General features: G+C 46.2%; 1 protein-coding gene across 4 annotated transcripts; it reads left to right on the forward strand.

Annotated features, from left to right (window-relative positions):
* The first annotated feature begins 3,092 nt into the window (after positions 1-3,092).
* MAPRE1 (microtubule associated protein RP/EB family member 1) lies at positions 3,093-11,908 on the forward strand. Of its 4 annotated transcripts, none has more exons than XM_075516799.1 (7): positions 3,093-3,252; positions 4,065-4,188; positions 6,942-7,087; positions 8,270-8,474; positions 8,858-8,967; positions 9,655-9,807; positions 10,198-11,908. In XM_075516799.1, exons 2-7 carry the CDS (start codon positions 4,068-4,070, stop codon positions 10,252-10,254), a joined length of 792 nt encoding a protein of 263 aa, XP_075372914.1. In that variant the 5' UTR covers positions 3,093-3,252; positions 4,065-4,067; the 3' UTR covers positions 10,255-11,908. The 4 variants fall into 4 exon arrangements, with proteins under 4 accessions (XP_075372914.1, XP_075372916.1, XP_075372917.1 ...); XM_075516801.1 differs by having other exon boundaries at positions 3,142-3,248; XM_075516802.1 differs by lacking the exon at positions 3,093-3,252 and adding an exon at positions 3,425-3,445.
* The last annotated feature ends 3,796 nt before the right edge of the window (positions 11,909-15,704 follow it).

Here is a 15,704-nt window from a genome sequence, read left to right on the forward strand (position 1 = left end):
GACCCTGGTCAGGTTACATACACTGAACATGCAGGATACAGAAACCAAATCTTTTTTATTTTTATTTTTAAGACTTTTTTTTATGAATTTTAATTTTGTTGTTTAATGTCTATTGCTGCTTTAAGGCATTACATAAGAATGTGGAGATTCCTAGACCTGAATGTAGCTGAAACTGAACTGTGAGGTGATAGAATTACTTTTTTAGCTAGAACTAAAGAAATATTGTTTTATATGTTTGGCTGTAGTTTACAAATATTCACTACTTCCTTTTTAAAGCATCTAAAACTTTTAGTTACATTTTAAAATCCTGCTGAGCGGTTTGAAAGCTTACACAGTAATCGGAGCACGGAGGATTTGGGCTCCGGTGTCCATAAAGGAAAATGTTCTCTGAGCATTCATTTCCCAAATGAATGTGGTGCATCGGCAGGAAGGATAGCGTAGTGGTCAACGTCGTCTTCCAAATACAGCCCCCTAAAACGTCATGTACGGTGTCACGAACCCGAGCAGTATTGGCAGTGCGTTAGCTGTGGCGCAGGGGGTTCCTTGCAGGGAAAATCCCACCCGGCCCCAGCAGGGCCGCGGGGCCGCAGGGTCCAGGAGCGCAGCACTGGCCTCACCCCGCGCCGCTCCTGCTCCGTGGGCAGGGGGAGCTGGCCCCGCGGCGGCAGCGAGGCGGGAAGGCTGCTGCGGCCGGGGGCTGTGCGTGTCCCCCCCCGCTGCAGGCACTGCTGCTGGGGCGCGGGGTGTGTGCCGGGGCAGGGGCAGGGCCTGGGGGTCCGCAGACGGGGGCTGTACCTCTCCTTCCCTGCATGCCCGCCTCCCCGTGCATGACTTCGTGCACGGAGGTGGGATGCTGCTGGTGCTTGTTACGTGCTCAGCCCCGGCCTGGCAGCGCTCTGGGGGGCTCCCGGGGCCGTACCCCCAAACCGGGAGCTCCCACGGCCGCTGCGTGCTCGCTTCTGATTGCCTTCCTCCACTCCCTAACTTTGCCGGAGTGATTATCTTGCTGTCCGTGAAGTCCTGGGCGTGCTGTTCCTATGGCCAGCGTCCGGGGAGATGCGGGTGCCTGCGCAGCCGACCCCCTCCGTCTCCCCCAGGTTTTCCGTAGCTGCCGGGCTGCTGTCCCGGCTGGCGTCTGCCGGGGACTTTTAACTCCAATGCACATTTCAATGCACTGAAACAACTCGTGACGTTCCCCCCTCGGTCCCTCTGTCCTCTCCTACCTCTGCTGTTCACTACAAACTGTCGCCTGGCTCTGGCAGAGTCCTTGGGTGCCTTCTCAAAATTAGGCATGTGCAAACTGTGGTTTTGTGTTGGGCCAACCCTTCACCCGATGCCAGGCTGTCTCACGAGGTGTTGTACAGCATCAGTGGGAAATGAGAGCTTCTCTCCTGGCTCCTTCTACCTCTCTGACACGCGGGGACCCCCTTGCACCCCCCTCACGGGCGGTGGAGGACGGCAGCCTCCCTGAAGGAGGGAGCCTCCCATTTTCCACTCTTGTGTGCAGCTTTCCCCCCCGTGCCCATCCCCAGGCTCAGAGGACCATCTTCTCTCGGTCTCCAACCCAAGGCTGCACTCAGGAATGGGCAGGAAGGGAAGCCCAGGTGGTTTAAAGGCTTTTTTTCCTTGGTCCTGCCCCGAGGTTACTCTTTAAAGTCTTCCATAGGGGTTCGTTCTCAGTGACGTGCGTTCGAGCCGCACACCTTCGTTAAGAGAACGCTGGAGAAAGCCAAGCGGTCTCCTCCGCGTCACTGCTGGCATCTGCAACGCTCGGCAAGCGCTCGGGGACAAGTAGCACCCTCTCGACACCTTTGCCACCGGCCCCCTGGCTCGGGAGATGGCGGGGCGGGTTCTGTGGGTGCTGGAGGTGTTCGGGAAGCCTGGCATCGCCACCGCCGTGCCAGCTGGTTTTGGACCCCTCGCCAACCTCCGATCCTTATGCCCAGCCTGGACCCGGGTCACAACACTAACTCCTCCGCCCAGCCGCAGTCCCCACACGGAGCCCGACGCGGGGTGACAGCCATCCTCTGCCTTGGGATCCTCTGACGGTTTCTGTTTTTCCAAACTGGGCTAACATGTAGCCTCCACTCCATGGCATCTCTAATTTCATATTCCAGATCTCACATCCTTTCCTATCTGATCAAAAGAAAAATAAATAGATGAGAAAAAAAAGGACTTGGGGAAAGTAAACAAAGATAAAAGAGGAATGAGAATTGTCTTGGCATTAAGCTTACTTGATAAGAATCGTAGTAGACAAGTCTTCCTTGAAATATTTTTCCCTGTAAGAGCTGCCTTTTATTATGACTTTATAAAAATCTTGTAAGGAGAGGTAGATTTCAGAAATGCCTTTTTAATACTTTTTAAAGGTTTCTAACTCTCCCTGGTGCTATTTTTTTAGGTTAAGGATTTTTGATGTTGAAAGTCTTGCGGGTTTTTATACAATCTTTTAAAAATAAAAGAAGCGTATCGTTTTGTTGAACACATTTCATATGCTTTTTGTATCGGGAGTGTGACAACTCAAAACCGTGCCTTGTCCACGCAGTTTTACTGATTTTCGTGTGGGAAAGAACGGGGATCCAGGTCAACAGTTTACCATATTGGGGATCCATGTTAAGAGTTTACCGTTTATCGCCGTCTAATTAAAAATCAGTATTTCTGTATGACCGGACAGTCCTTATTTGATGAAGTCATCGTGTGAAGAAGAAGGGGGTGTTACAGAGGGACGAGGTTCACAGCTGGGCCGGGCTGCCCCTTGCCCCGTTGCCCGTTGAGGTGACAGGCCCAGCAGAGCGCCCCGGGGAAACCAGACGCGTGACACCAAGGCAGCCGGGACCGGGGCCGGGGATGGGGCCGGGGACAGGCCAGGCCAGGCCGGGCCGGGCCCGGTGCGGCCTGCGCGGCCCCGGCGCCACCGCGGGGCCTCAGGCCGGAGCCGTGAGAGACCCCGCCGGCACGCGGGATGCCATCAATGTGGGCGGGGCTAGCGGCACCGCCAATGGCAGGCGAGCCCGCGGGCGGGGTGGGCGGAGCCGCGCCGTAGCAACGCGGCGGGTCTCCCCGCCCCCTAGCAACCGCATGCCCCTCTCCCTGCGCGCCGTGCTCGGTCCCGAGCCGACGAGCGCGGCGCTCGCTGCAACCGCCGTGACGTGCGCGTGACGCGAGCGCGTAGCGTGCAGCGTGCGAGTGACGTGGTCCCGGGCAGGCGGGCGGGGCCGGTTTGAACGCGGAGGAGACGGGGCGAGAGCGGGGCAGGTAACGGGCCGGGCCGCGGCGCTGAGGCGGCGGCGGGGCCGCGGGCGGCGGGCGGGCGGGCGGGGAGGCGGGCCCGGGCTCGGGGAGCGCCCGGGCGGGGCGGGCTGGGGCCCGCCGGGCTGTGAGGAGACCGGCGTGAGGCCTGCAGGGCCGGGCCGCGCCTGCCCCGGGCGCGCCCCTCCGCGGGCGCGAGGTGCCGCGGGGCCCCGGCGGGAGGCGGCGGCGGAGCGGCCGCCGTGGTGAGGGGGGAAGGCGCGGCGGCGGCGAGGGAGGGAGTGGGCCGTGGGCCGTGGGCCGTGCCCCGCCCGCGGCGGGGGCGTGCGGCGCGGCCGGCCCTGCCCGGCGGCAGCTGCACCGGGGCTCTGCGGCCGGGCAGCGAGCGCGGCGGCTCCGCTTTGTGCCGGCGGGGCTGGGCGGGGACCGGCCGCTTGGTATTTCTCCCTGGAGAGATACCGTGGTCGACCAGGAAGTATTCCTGCCGCGCTCGGCTGGGGTGGATGAGAGGGATGAGAGACCTGCCGCAGCCGTGATTCCTTTCATCGGAGTTTCCGTGTGAGCGCCTTGGGGTCAGTTTTGCTTCGGAAAGCACCAAACCGTGCCCTTCGCAGCCGTGATGAAATAAGGTCATCCAGCTGTTAGCAGCAGGCAGCTTCGGCGCGTTCCCTGCGCATCGTGTTGCGCTTGGCTGTTGTGTCGTGAAGGCTCAAGAGGAAGCGCCTCCGCCACAGCCTAGCGAGCCTGTCGTGACAGAAGCGATGAAAATGTGTGGCGTTAACGTTTGTGGTATTTACGCCTTTGGTTCTGTCTTTCAGAAAATGGCAGTTAATGTGTATTCTACTTCAGTGACCAGCGATAACTTGAGTCGACATGACATGCTGGCGTGGATCAATGAGTCGCTGCAACTGACGCTAACAAAGATCGAACAGCTGTGCTCAGGTAAGGGGGCTCAGCCTGCGGGGAATCCCGAATCCGATGTGCACCCTGGTTCTGTGCAGGTACAGCTGCACCTTGTGAACCGTCTGTGCTGGCCCTCTATAGCCATGCTTGTTGCCTGAATTCCTGGTATGAACAGATTCATGGTCAGTGTTATAATTGGGTTATGGTTAGAGTTTTATTGAAATGGTTGTTAATAAAGTAAGCCTAATGAAAAGGCGTATTCTTCTGACTCACTGCAGCATAGGTGCAATGAGAAGGAATGGGGGTTAATGTGAAAAAAAGACTCTTAGGAGAGGGTGTTTTCCAATGAGGAGTAAAGCATTTAGTCTTGATGGATAGAGTAAGTCTTACAAGTGTAATAACTAGCGTAAACAAATGTGATTCTTATGGAAGAGGACTATTAGGAGACTTGGGAGTCGCCTGCAGATTCCGGTTGGGCAGAAGGAGCAGCGTGAGGAAGGCGTTCTGGTGACTCTTGTTCACCTTCAGGACTTTACAGCTCCTTATGGTGAGGGAGCATGTCAGTCGTTGTCAGCCCAGCCTTACTGCGGCTTGAGCCGACTTTGGCACAGCTGAATCTCAGACAGAGTTGTAGGCAGAAAAGGGGAAGTGATTGTGGTACCGAAATGGAGTCAAGTGTCATCATAGGGAGGAGTGTGTGTGTGTGTGGGAGGAGGCTTGTAGAAACAAATAAAAAATAATAGTCTATGGAGTAAGAGCTGAAAAAAACCCAAGGCTAAAAATGCAGCCTAGGTAAAAAAAACCTGGTGATTTGGATAACTGCAACAGGCAGGTGAAAGGGACTTGGTGAAAAGTGGAAGTGCAGCTCGTACAGTGAATTTGAGATAGGGTGTTGCTCACAGAATGAGAGATTTGGAAATTGGAGGTGGAATAAGGGGAGGAATAAATTTAAAATCTACGTTTGGGACTGTCAGTACAGCCTGTGGCTGAGTCCGTGGAAGAAACATTGACTCTAATCTTTATTAGAGAAGTAGGGAACTTAGAATAGACATCTGACAGGTATTTGTAGTGGCTTTTGTCTAGTGAGATGATGGAGAAAAATGGTAAGGATGAAGGAACAGAAGATCTACAACCACAGAAGTAAGGGAAATAGTAAGCATTGTCCGCTTTCAGATAGGCAGGTTAAAAAACGTGTTGTGTGCAGCATTGACTTATACGGCTGAGAAGTTTTGCTTAGAATTGGTGTGAGTCTTGAATGCTGTGAGAGCTCTGTCTCCGAGAAGTGAGGATAATTAATACTGGCTCTGCAGAATTTCAGCTCACCAGGAAAAGACTGAGAGCTGTTGATGTGGCATGCGCTGGGTAATGTCCCTTTCCTGTGTCTGCAGAAATACTTCATGCCTCTGCAGGTATGGAAGTGGCTTTCATTGTCTGTCATAGTCATGTGAAAGCAGGAGTTTCCAAGCTTGCTTTGCTACCTTTGGCAAGGGCAGTAGTAGCAGCAGCAATTTGAGGTTGCGTAAATGCACGAAAGACGACCTTTGGCTTACGCTGCGATCTCTCTTTTTTTTTTTTTATCATGGTTATTGCTCAGACTGCCAGCAGTTAGCAAAACTCTGATTTCTGGCAAGTCATCTATTTTTCGAGCTGGGCATTGGAGTTCTTCAGCAAGTGAACTGAAAGACAGTGGAGATCAAATAGCAAGACTTTTTTTAAAAAATTTTTTATTTGCACCAGTGGATGAGCCACAGTCTTGTAGCAGCAAGTGAAGGTGGGAGCCCCAAAGACCTGCAAAATGTCTTGACAGAAAGTGAACAATGTAGGACTTTCTGTTACCTGTGGTTGAGATGAACAGACTAGTTTAGGGCAACACCATGATGAATACATACATACTTCTTGGCCTTTAGATATCTCACAAAAGCATGTCATGTAGCTGTTTGGTGTTTTAGGTTAAGGTTCCCATTACTCTCCATTGATATCAGTGGGGGGAATAATGCTCAGAATGTTGCGCTTGTATTTTCAGTGGCGCACGGTTGCAGATCATCACTGCAGAGTGAGGATATAGTTTAAAAATATTTTTTTTTTTTTAATGGGTGTGTATGTTCTACAAAAGCTAATTTTTTTGGAGGTGGTTGTCTAATCTTTGTGGCTGAACTGAATCCCTCTTTTGCTCTTATTACGGTAAGAGCTGAACTGAAGGACATGAAGGATTTAAAATTAATAGAAACACTGTCTTATTTCAGTTCTTTGGTTAAAGCTTGATTTAAATATAATCCAGTTTAATTTGGCCTCTTACCTTTGAGGGCACCTTGAATTGTGTATAGGTTCTGTTTGTAGTAATGAAATGCATCGCTATTTTAATAAAGATTAAATAAAACTTTTAGGATAATTATTTTTCTAGTTTAGTTCTATTAGCATTGATAAGAGGAGATTACGTGCCTGTTGGACACATGTAACAGATCTGTACTCATATCCATGAAGAAAGGAAAGTCAAATTACTCATTAGATTTTTTTTCTCTTGGAATTATGGAGGCAGTATTGCTGCTCTTCATAAGAGTTCAAGTCATGAGACCAAAAGGTTGGTTCTGCAGCTCGCTTAAGCTTACGTACAGCCGTGCTGCACCAAAGCAGGAGACTGAAGGTTTCTGTTTTCTTGCTTTTGTTGCCTTTAAGCGATTGTGTAGCTGAGGAATGAGTCAGGTCAGTTTGCTGATCTGACTGAAAAGTAACTTACGTAGGCTAGTGAGCTGACTTGATTCATCCTAGGATTTGTATTCTTTTTCTTTTGGCAGGTGCTGCATACTGTCAGTTTATGGACATGCTCTTCCCAGGTTCTGTAGCGCTCAAGAAAGTGAAGTTTCAAGCAAAATTGGAACATGAGTACATTCAGAACTTCAAGGTTCTACAAGCAGGTTTTAAACGAATGGGTGTTGACAAAGTAAGCTGGGTTGTAACTGATTCTCTGTGTTCTTTAATATCAAAGCAGATGGAATGTACTTTCAAATTTAGAGCTGAATAAATCTGGGAACAGAGTTTGCTTTTGGTTTGTAAATCTCAAAACTTCTGGTTTTGGTTTGCATTGGGGTCCTCGCTTGATTTAGGACAACATCTGCTTTACTCCAGCTAAGGTTAGGTTTCCAGTTCTTAATAATGAGATGAATTTTTCCATTTTAATTCTGTGCGACTCATGTAGCACAGACTAATAATGAAATTTCTATGAGGTAAGGTTTACTTGAGCTTCCTGTTTGAACCATCTTTGTACCAGCTGTGTTCCCATAACCTACTGGTGTGGTAGCCCTAAGGATTTCGGATTCCTTTTTACAAGCATATGTAATTTTAAGCTAGTGAAAAAACTTTTTCAGATCAAATGATAGTTATGTTTATGGAAGGGTGATTTATCTAGGTAATATTACGGACAGCATGTTTGATATGATGCAGAACATTTCTGTGTTAATGCTTTTTCCTGTCTTTAAGAAGGCGTCTCATTCTGTGTTGGCTAGCAGCTTCAACACACGCGTAATCGGTCTTCTGCTCGGGGGAAGTAGCTTGTGCAGTATGTCCAGAACTGGACAGCCAGCCATGCTTTCAAATGCCGAACGATCACGTAATGGCCTGCCAGGTCATGGACTCGCAGCTCGTGGCCTACAGACAAGACTTCACAATTTGCTGCATCCTTTTAATAATCTTCAGTTATACTCCTCATTCCAGAGAAAACTGTAATTGTAATCTACTAAAAAGGTGATGTTTAGATCTTGTAGCGGTTCTGTGTGTTAGCAGTCTGTGAAATTGGTCAGCAGTTCAGATTCAGGAAACGGAGCACTGGATGAGCCAGCTTCAAGGCAAAACTTCTTTCTGTAAATTTGAAACTTGGTGTAGAATTAGTTGAAATTATTTGGAGCCTCACAGTGAAAGCATGATTTGTTTTTAATTCCAATTATTAGCAAAAATCCTGCTATTTGACATACAATTATGTTCAAGGAGGATTTTCTCTAGACTGGACAAAGAATTACATTTGCATATTTTCTGAGTGCACTAATTTTAAAACTTTATATAAAAAGGGAGAGAGGTTCTTTACCCTTAATATGAGTTTGACTTTTTTTTTCTTTCCCCCCCTTTCCAGATAATTCCTGTGGACAAACTAGTGAAAGGAAAATTTCAGGACAACTTTGAATTTGTTCAGTGGTTCAAAAAATTTTTTGATGCAAACTATGATGGGAAGGAGTATGATCCTGTTGCTGCTCGACAAGGCCAAGAGACAGTAGCACCAAACCTTGTTGCTCCAGTTGTGAACAAACCCAAGAAATCTCTCAGTTCTAGCAGTGCAGGTAGAGAAAACAGTTGAAAGATTATCGAGATCATTAAAAACTCTGGGGAAAATCAGACTGGGTTGCTATTTAAAATCAGTGTATGAAATTATAGTATTCTGCATCTTGTTTCAGAGATGCTAGGCTTCAAACACTGAGTCATCCTGTAGTACCCAGTTATCTGGAAGCTACAGAAAGAACAGTCTTCTCTGAAAGAGAAAATGGCAAGGATTGGTGCCAACACATGCCAAAAAACATGGACATGTCACATGGAGTCAAGAAGGAAGGAAGGAACACCTCTTCAAACTCTTACATGCCTAAGCATGTTTGGAAGGGGGATAGTACCTTTATAGAGGAATAAAGATGTTCTGAGAGGAACTAACTGAACTGAATTAATCTTGCAGCCCCACAGAGGCCCATTGTTACACAGAGGACTGCAGCAACTCCAAAAGCTGGTACTGGGATGGTCAAAAAGGCTGCAGGAGACGATGAATCGGCAGGATTGATCGAGCAGGTGTGTTGACCAAAATGGCCCTGTGTACTGACCTGTGCTTTATAAAACTATGGGCAGATTTTTTTTTTAATAGCATGAAATGACTGGGTCAGGCAGATGGAAGAAAATGATCTGAATCTAGTAAGCTCATTTAAAATCACTTAATCGGAAGCCTTCATTATAATGGTCTTGCTCTCCTGATAGGAGCGAAACCCCTTCTGCAGTACATGCGTACCCAGACATTTAAACCTAGTATGTGCCATATCACACATAGCATTGTTTTTAAGTATTTCCACAGCTGTGTTGCAGCTATCGCAGCATTCCAACTGAGCTATGAGCAGCTGCTACTTCACCGAAATACTGAGTGCAATACAACTAAAACTGCCATCAGCGTGAGAGTTGTCTTGAAAGAATGTGTTGGCAAAGAAAACTGCAGGCAGTTAGTGCTTTACCTATTTCATGCAATAAGCCCTTAGAATTTCCAAGTGGTATTGCATGTGTCGGCCTGGGTGTTTGCTGGGGCAATAATTTTACAATTTGAGAAATAGTCCGTTTCCTCCTCTCGCAGTCCCCCTTCCCCCCGCCATCTTGGTTACTTCTGAAGTGCTTTGCATATTAACACCCTTCTGAGAACTTTGGGGACCCTGCCTTTTGAATAGATACGACTGAATTCTTTGGTGGATAAATTACTTTGATGCCCCTTGGCAGATCAACGTATTGAAACTTACTGTTGAAGATCTGGAGAAGGAGAGAGACTTCTACTTTGGCAAATTGAGGAACATTGAATTGATCTGCCAGGAGAACGAAGGGGAGAATGATCCAGTGTTGCAGAGGATTGTGGAAATTCTTTATGCCACAGATGTAAGTAATCTGGTATAAATTGTATTGCATAGTTCCTCCCTCCCCTTGTAATTGGAAGCTGGTTTGCTTTCCAGGGCTCCCTCTATTTCTACTTGTTTTTTTTCTTTTCCTTTAGGTTTATGGCCTAGCTTTTTCCTGTAATAAAGGAACAGATAACATAATTATAGTCAGGCAGCAAACAAGGTTAGCCTTTCATGAAGAGTATGTAACAAATAGATCAAAGATGAGGAAAATAACTCTTCTGGTAATATATCTTGACACTGTAAATGGTGACTTAAGGGTATCTATCCTAAGTAAAAGGGAAAAAAAAAAACCAAACCGCATACAGAGTAACCAGGAACTGGTTTGACATTAGATTTTCATTAAAGCACTTGTCTTATTCCCCTTCAGGAAGGCTTTGTGATACCTGACGAAGGAGCACCGCAGGAGGAACAAGAAGAGTATTAACAGACCACATACTGTACCAGCAGAGCAGCAACATCAGAATTCTTTGCCCCAGATCATGTGCTTAACTGTAAAATACTCCACTTTATTCTTAGAGGACTCACTGGTTTCTTTTCATAAGCAAAAAAGTACCTCTTCTTAAAGTGCACTTTGCAGAAGTTTCACTTTTTACAGTGGGTTTGAGTTAGGAGCTCTTTCTCACTTTGTAGCAGAGCAGTATTCCTATCTAGGTGGTATATTTAGGGAGCAAGAGGCTGAATATTCGGAACTTGTTGCAGAATGGTTTGCTGGTAAAACACTGGTTTGTGGGAGGACTCTTTTTGTATCTAAGGTGGTGTGTAGTAGAGAAATTAAAGACTCTGACTCACAGAAAGATTGAGTTAATGTGAAATTGCAGCACAGAAATTATAATAAAATGCCTTAAGAGTATTTAAAATATGCTTCCGTATGCCAAATTGAAGTAATGTGACAGGAGATTTTATGTGCTTCATACTGGGGTAGACGCTTGTTTAACTCCATTCACTGCTGTCTGAGAGGCCTTGCATGGCAATCTCACTTTGTCAGCAAGTGCTCAAAAGGGGCTATTAAAACAAAACTCCATTCCTATGTAAAGCTGCTTACTGAGTGATTAGTTCTTGATGAAATAGGCCTTAACGTTGCCTGTCACAAGATTAGAGGGAGTATGAACAGCTGAGACACATAAATTACCTTGAAGAGTGCTGAAGCCTTCTTCTATGGCATTGTGGCTAACGACTTTGCCAAAATGTACTGTGTTTTCTGTAAGAAAAACAAAACAACAAAAAAGCAAAGGGCATCCAGCCTTACTGCCTACAATGTTCTTCAGAAGTAATTTTCCTTCCTGGCTCTTGTTTCTTTTTGTCCTGTTTCTTTTTATTTTTGTTGCTATACTTTTTGGTCTCTCACTTGTTCTTTTCTCTTTCCCATCCCAAGGAATGCTGATCAAATCCAAGAGTTGTAACAGGACTTGCACTGTGCAACTGTCTTAGAATGAAAGTGAATTGAGCACATGAGGATGATGATTTTTCTGTCTCTTTTTTCTTTTTTTTTTCTTTTTTTTTTTTTCCCCCCTCCTTTCAGACCAGGGCATATCTAATAATAATACTTGCCGGTTCAGTAGTCTTCTGGGGTAAAAACTAAAAGATGCTGGCTAACAGAGCTAATGTTATTGCAGAAAATACAGTACTGAGACTAACTTAAATATTAATATTTAAAGTACTTTCCTTAACTGTCCTTTTTTGCTATCATGCCCCTCATTACTGTTGTGTTTGGCAAGATCCTGCAAGACTTCTGATCCCCCTTCACTACTGAGATTGATCAGTCCTGTTGTGCTTGTATTCATTTGTTTCTGGTGGTAGCTTGTCCTAAAATGTGTGTAGGAGAGCATCTTATGGTAATTGTTGTGTAGTGCATGAATCTTTGTGAAATTCAGAGAAAAACCCAAATTCAGTGAATGCCAAAAATGCAAGTATCTAGCCATTGTTTAAAATTGCAGTGGTGCTATTTCTCTTGTGGCCTTTTAGACTTTCGTTGCCCTAAAACTCCATTTTACTGAGAAACCATATTTGACTTGGATTTTTCTTGACAGGGTTTTTCTATTTTAAGCAGTTTCTAAATAAAGTTCTGTATTTCAAGAGTGTCACGTCTACTGGAGTCTCTCATGCTTTCAGATACGATTAGGCAAAGCTGAAGCTCGTGATAGTGTTCGCGATGAAGCTTGCAGGACCTGGAATATCAGCTTTCATTCTCTAGTCCTGGTTATAGTCATTGCTAACTTGAGTAGCAGTAATGTTGAAACTTTCCTTGGAGTGTGCTGGGGGAAGCCATTGCTTGAGTTTTGGGGGTTTTGGTTTGGTTTTTTCCTCCCCCTTCCCACAAGTGGATGAAATGTGAATGTATTGTTGGCTTCCTCCTTCTAATGGTGAGAGAATGGGGCTGTATAACAGGAATGCTGTCACGTGCCTCTCAGTGTGTTTAAAGTGTTTGAAAACTGCTGAAACCCTGGTTATTAGTTATAAACAAGTAAGATGTTAACTGCATCTGCCACCAGTCTCTATGAGCAGATTGACTGTAAACGGAGTTGATTGGTTTCATTTGAAGTGTGTTTCATAGAAGAGCTTAAATGTTCCTGTCAGATGCGTGCACAGCCCAGCATCTTCAGAGAAGTGCTTATGTGATGTACCTAACCTTGAAATTCAAGTGTTCCCTGCAGGGCTTCTGTCATGCTGGAGAACACCCTCCTGCCCCCGAAGTGCTCTGTGGGTGCCTTCGAAAGAGTAGGCATTGCCAGCATTGCCTACTGGTATTGCAAAACTGGTGTTGGACTACAGAAGCGCAGACCTAGAACGGGGGTTTTGAGGCACATAAAATCTTCTTTACCATTACTTGCTTTGAGGTCGGAAGCATATTTTTTCAACTCTAAATATTCCGTTATTCCAGCAACTCAAAGCAAAAGATGGCAATAGTATGTGGCTGAATTTGAAGAGGACTACTTGGGTGTCTGCTCTGCAGCCCGGTGGGATGCACACTGGGACCTGGTTGCTTCAAGTCTCTTTAACAGGATGGCACGTGTGGACCTGTGAAGCACCCAGGTCGTCAGGTGGGTTGCATGAGGTTGACTTTGACCTGTTAGCAAAGCAAGCAAATATCCTTTTATGCTAAGAGAACGGTGAGTCAGAAATACTGCTAGTGCGCCTTGTGAGACTGGTGAATGTGTGGACGTGCATTATAAAACTAAATTGAAACTGCAGTCTTGCCAGTCAAGTGCTGCTAAGATTTCCAATTGCGTACGTCACTTCTTTGCTACCAAGATGAGCGGGGACAAATTCATGTAGTCGGCTTACGACTACATTATAGATATCTTGGCATAATCTGTTTTTTAATGTCCTTTTTGGGAAGAAAGTAACAACAATAAGCCCAACTCAAACCCATAGACTTAACATAGCTACTCTGTTACACTGGTACAGTATATGCTGTTAAATATTAAATGCTCACCTGCCGGAACAATTCCGATAGCATCCAACCTTTCCTAGTATCTTAGTTGTATCAGATATTTGAAAAATGAACAGAATGGAAGAAGCAAAAGCTCACATCTCCTTTCTGTGCCATCATGTCTTACTTGCAGGTGGACTTGTGGATGTTTTTTTAACTTTTATTGTTCAATTTTTTAAAAATTCCTGGTTTGCAATGACAATTCTTACTGTAACTGTTAAAAGCCTTCAAATAAAGGCCAAAAACTTCCTTGCTGTTGTATCACATCACTATTTAACGTGGCTGCTTGAGCACGCGGTCATCTTGTAGTCTGTCTAGTCGAATGTCCATTCACAGGAACACGCGTGTCCTTCAGGAGCGGGAGTTTTTCTCTCTCAGAACGTCCTTCCAAGGATAAAGCTGGATCTGCTTCTCACGAGAGAAAGATTTTTTGCAAGTCAGTGCGTAAACCTGACGAGGACTGTACCGTGGATTTCAAGCTAGCCTGGTGCTACGCAGACCACGCCTCTCAATTTCTATACTAGTGCAAGCAATAGAGGGGGTAACAGTATGGGCCTAACATATGGGCTGTGATTGCAGGCGCTGCAAGCAACCCCGGTTACTGGCGGAGAAACGGGAATGCGCATCAGGGCACCTGCACTTTGTGAGCAGGACAGCTGAAGAATTTACTTGTAATGCAGAGAAAGCAAGGACAGATGAAGTCATTGCAGATCCGCTTCCGGTTAATTGGAATATGAAATTGCAAGCAGTTTGGATGGGAGTATGCAGTTCTGTAGCTGATGATGCTTAGAACGCAGGGAGCAAAAATGCAGACCGTGGTTTTGCTGAAAGGAGAGCTGAATAAACTGTTGGCGAGTAAGATCTGCCGGGATGAGATTTTGTGTCTGCGACTGTCAGTTCCTCACGGGAGTGGCGTTCGGATAGTTAATGGGCCTGGAATCGGAGGAAGGAAGGGTGTTAAACAAACGGGCCTAGAGAACATGAAGGGTATATACGAAGTCGAAATTAGAGAAGGTTGTGGGTACAAAGGAGCAAGATAAATACATGGGACCCAGCTCGTGCCATGAAATGGTACAGGTAAAACTGGAAAGGAATCTGATGCAGGAGAACACAGGAAAGGAAGGAAAAGTGCAATATTCTGTGGCTGAAGAGGAGCAATGGGTGCACAAACACTGGACAGGCAGTGTGCGCTTAGGTAGCAGTGCTGCAGAAAAGGAGCTGGCTTTGGTACAGGCAAAGTCCGTCCAAAGAAACGGAAAGCAAAGGGGTTTTCTTTGCCGAGTGATACCTGTGAAACGGGAGGATCGGGCTGCCTGGGAGAAAACGGCGTTTTGGGGGATATGCATACTCACTCTGTCATTAAGAGAGACAATCTGTACCTTCCAAGACAATGTTTGGTGTTCTTTTCTCTTTAGTAGAGAAGGAACAAAGTTAAACTTAACTTGAAATTTTCTGAGACCAAAAAGAAAGTTTCCAGAAGGCAATCCCACCTCCAAAGAGGCAAAGGCCACTTTCTGTAAAAATTACTCTTCTCTCTCTCTCTCAACACAGCTGGCTGGCTTTTTGAACTGTGGCCTTTAAATAATATATATATATATTTTAACATATTGATATATAATTTTATGTATAAATATTTATTAAAACAATATAAAATATGTAAATAATATGACAACAAACATATAATAATTGCATATTTACATATAATATTTATATTATATATAAAATATAAATAAATATCTTTGGCTGGCCTGTCAGAGCTGTAGGAAACATGGACTGGTGTCGTTTTTGTTTTTAAGCCCGAGAGATGTTTTGCAGACGTTTTCCTCCTGAAAATAACTTTGTAAAACGGTTGTCTGCCAATCTTCTCATAGTGCTCTGACTCTGATGTTGCCTCCAGGGGATGCGTAAGGATGAACGGGCGTTCAGGAGACGTTAAATCTCATGGGACAGCTTGGATGTAAACCTCGACGTATTCAGAGATCTGCAGATTGATTACTTATGAAGTGATGAGCAGATGAGGTTGAAATGAGGGGTCGGCGGAGGTGGGTCCATTTCCAAAACCTGAATACTTAATCGTGGCTTTTCTCTCGGGGAAGGCCTTTCTGGGAGAACGAGGAGGAAACCGGACGGAGAGGTTTGTGACGCTGGCTGTCACGCTGATAGTGGAGCTCCGCAGCAGCCCCCGGTAAAGGGAGGGAGGTGGAGCAGTTGCCCCCGGGAGCCGTCCCCCTGCGACCAGTGGATGCATGGGGAGGTGGGAACAGATGAAACGTGTTGCTACAAGGGTGAGCGGCACCACAAGAAGTGACAGCCGCCTTACTCTGGATATTAGGAAAAATTTCTTTACCGAAAGGGTGGTCAAGCATTGGACCAGGCTGCCCAGAGCGGTGGTGGAGTCACCGTCCCCGGAGGAGTTCAAAAAACTTGTAGACGTGGCACTTCGG

This window comes from Mycteria americana, chromosome 14, assembly GCF_035582795.1.
Source record: "Mycteria americana isolate JAX WOST 10 ecotype Jacksonville Zoo and Gardens chromosome 14, USCA_MyAme_1.0, whole genome shotgun sequence".
Classification (NCBI taxonomy): Eukaryota; Metazoa; Chordata; class Aves; order Ciconiiformes; family Ciconiidae; genus Mycteria; species Mycteria americana.

What these genes read in the sequence shown, in the direction of transcription:
- MAPRE1 (XM_075516799.1), top strand. Translation starts at nt 4,068, where the DNA reads ATGGCAGTTAATGTGTATTCTACTTCAGTGACCAGCGATAACTTGAGT. An exon ending in AACGAATGGGTGTTGACAAA is followed by an intron (nt 7,088 to 8,269) that starts GTAAGCTGGGTT and finishes CCCCCTTTCCAG; the next exon opens with ATAATTCCTGTGGACAAACT. An exon ending in CGGCAGGATTGATCGAGCAG is followed by an intron (nt 8,968 to 9,654) that starts GTGTGTTGACCA and finishes GCCCCTTGGCAG; the next exon opens with ATCAACGTATTGAAACTTAC.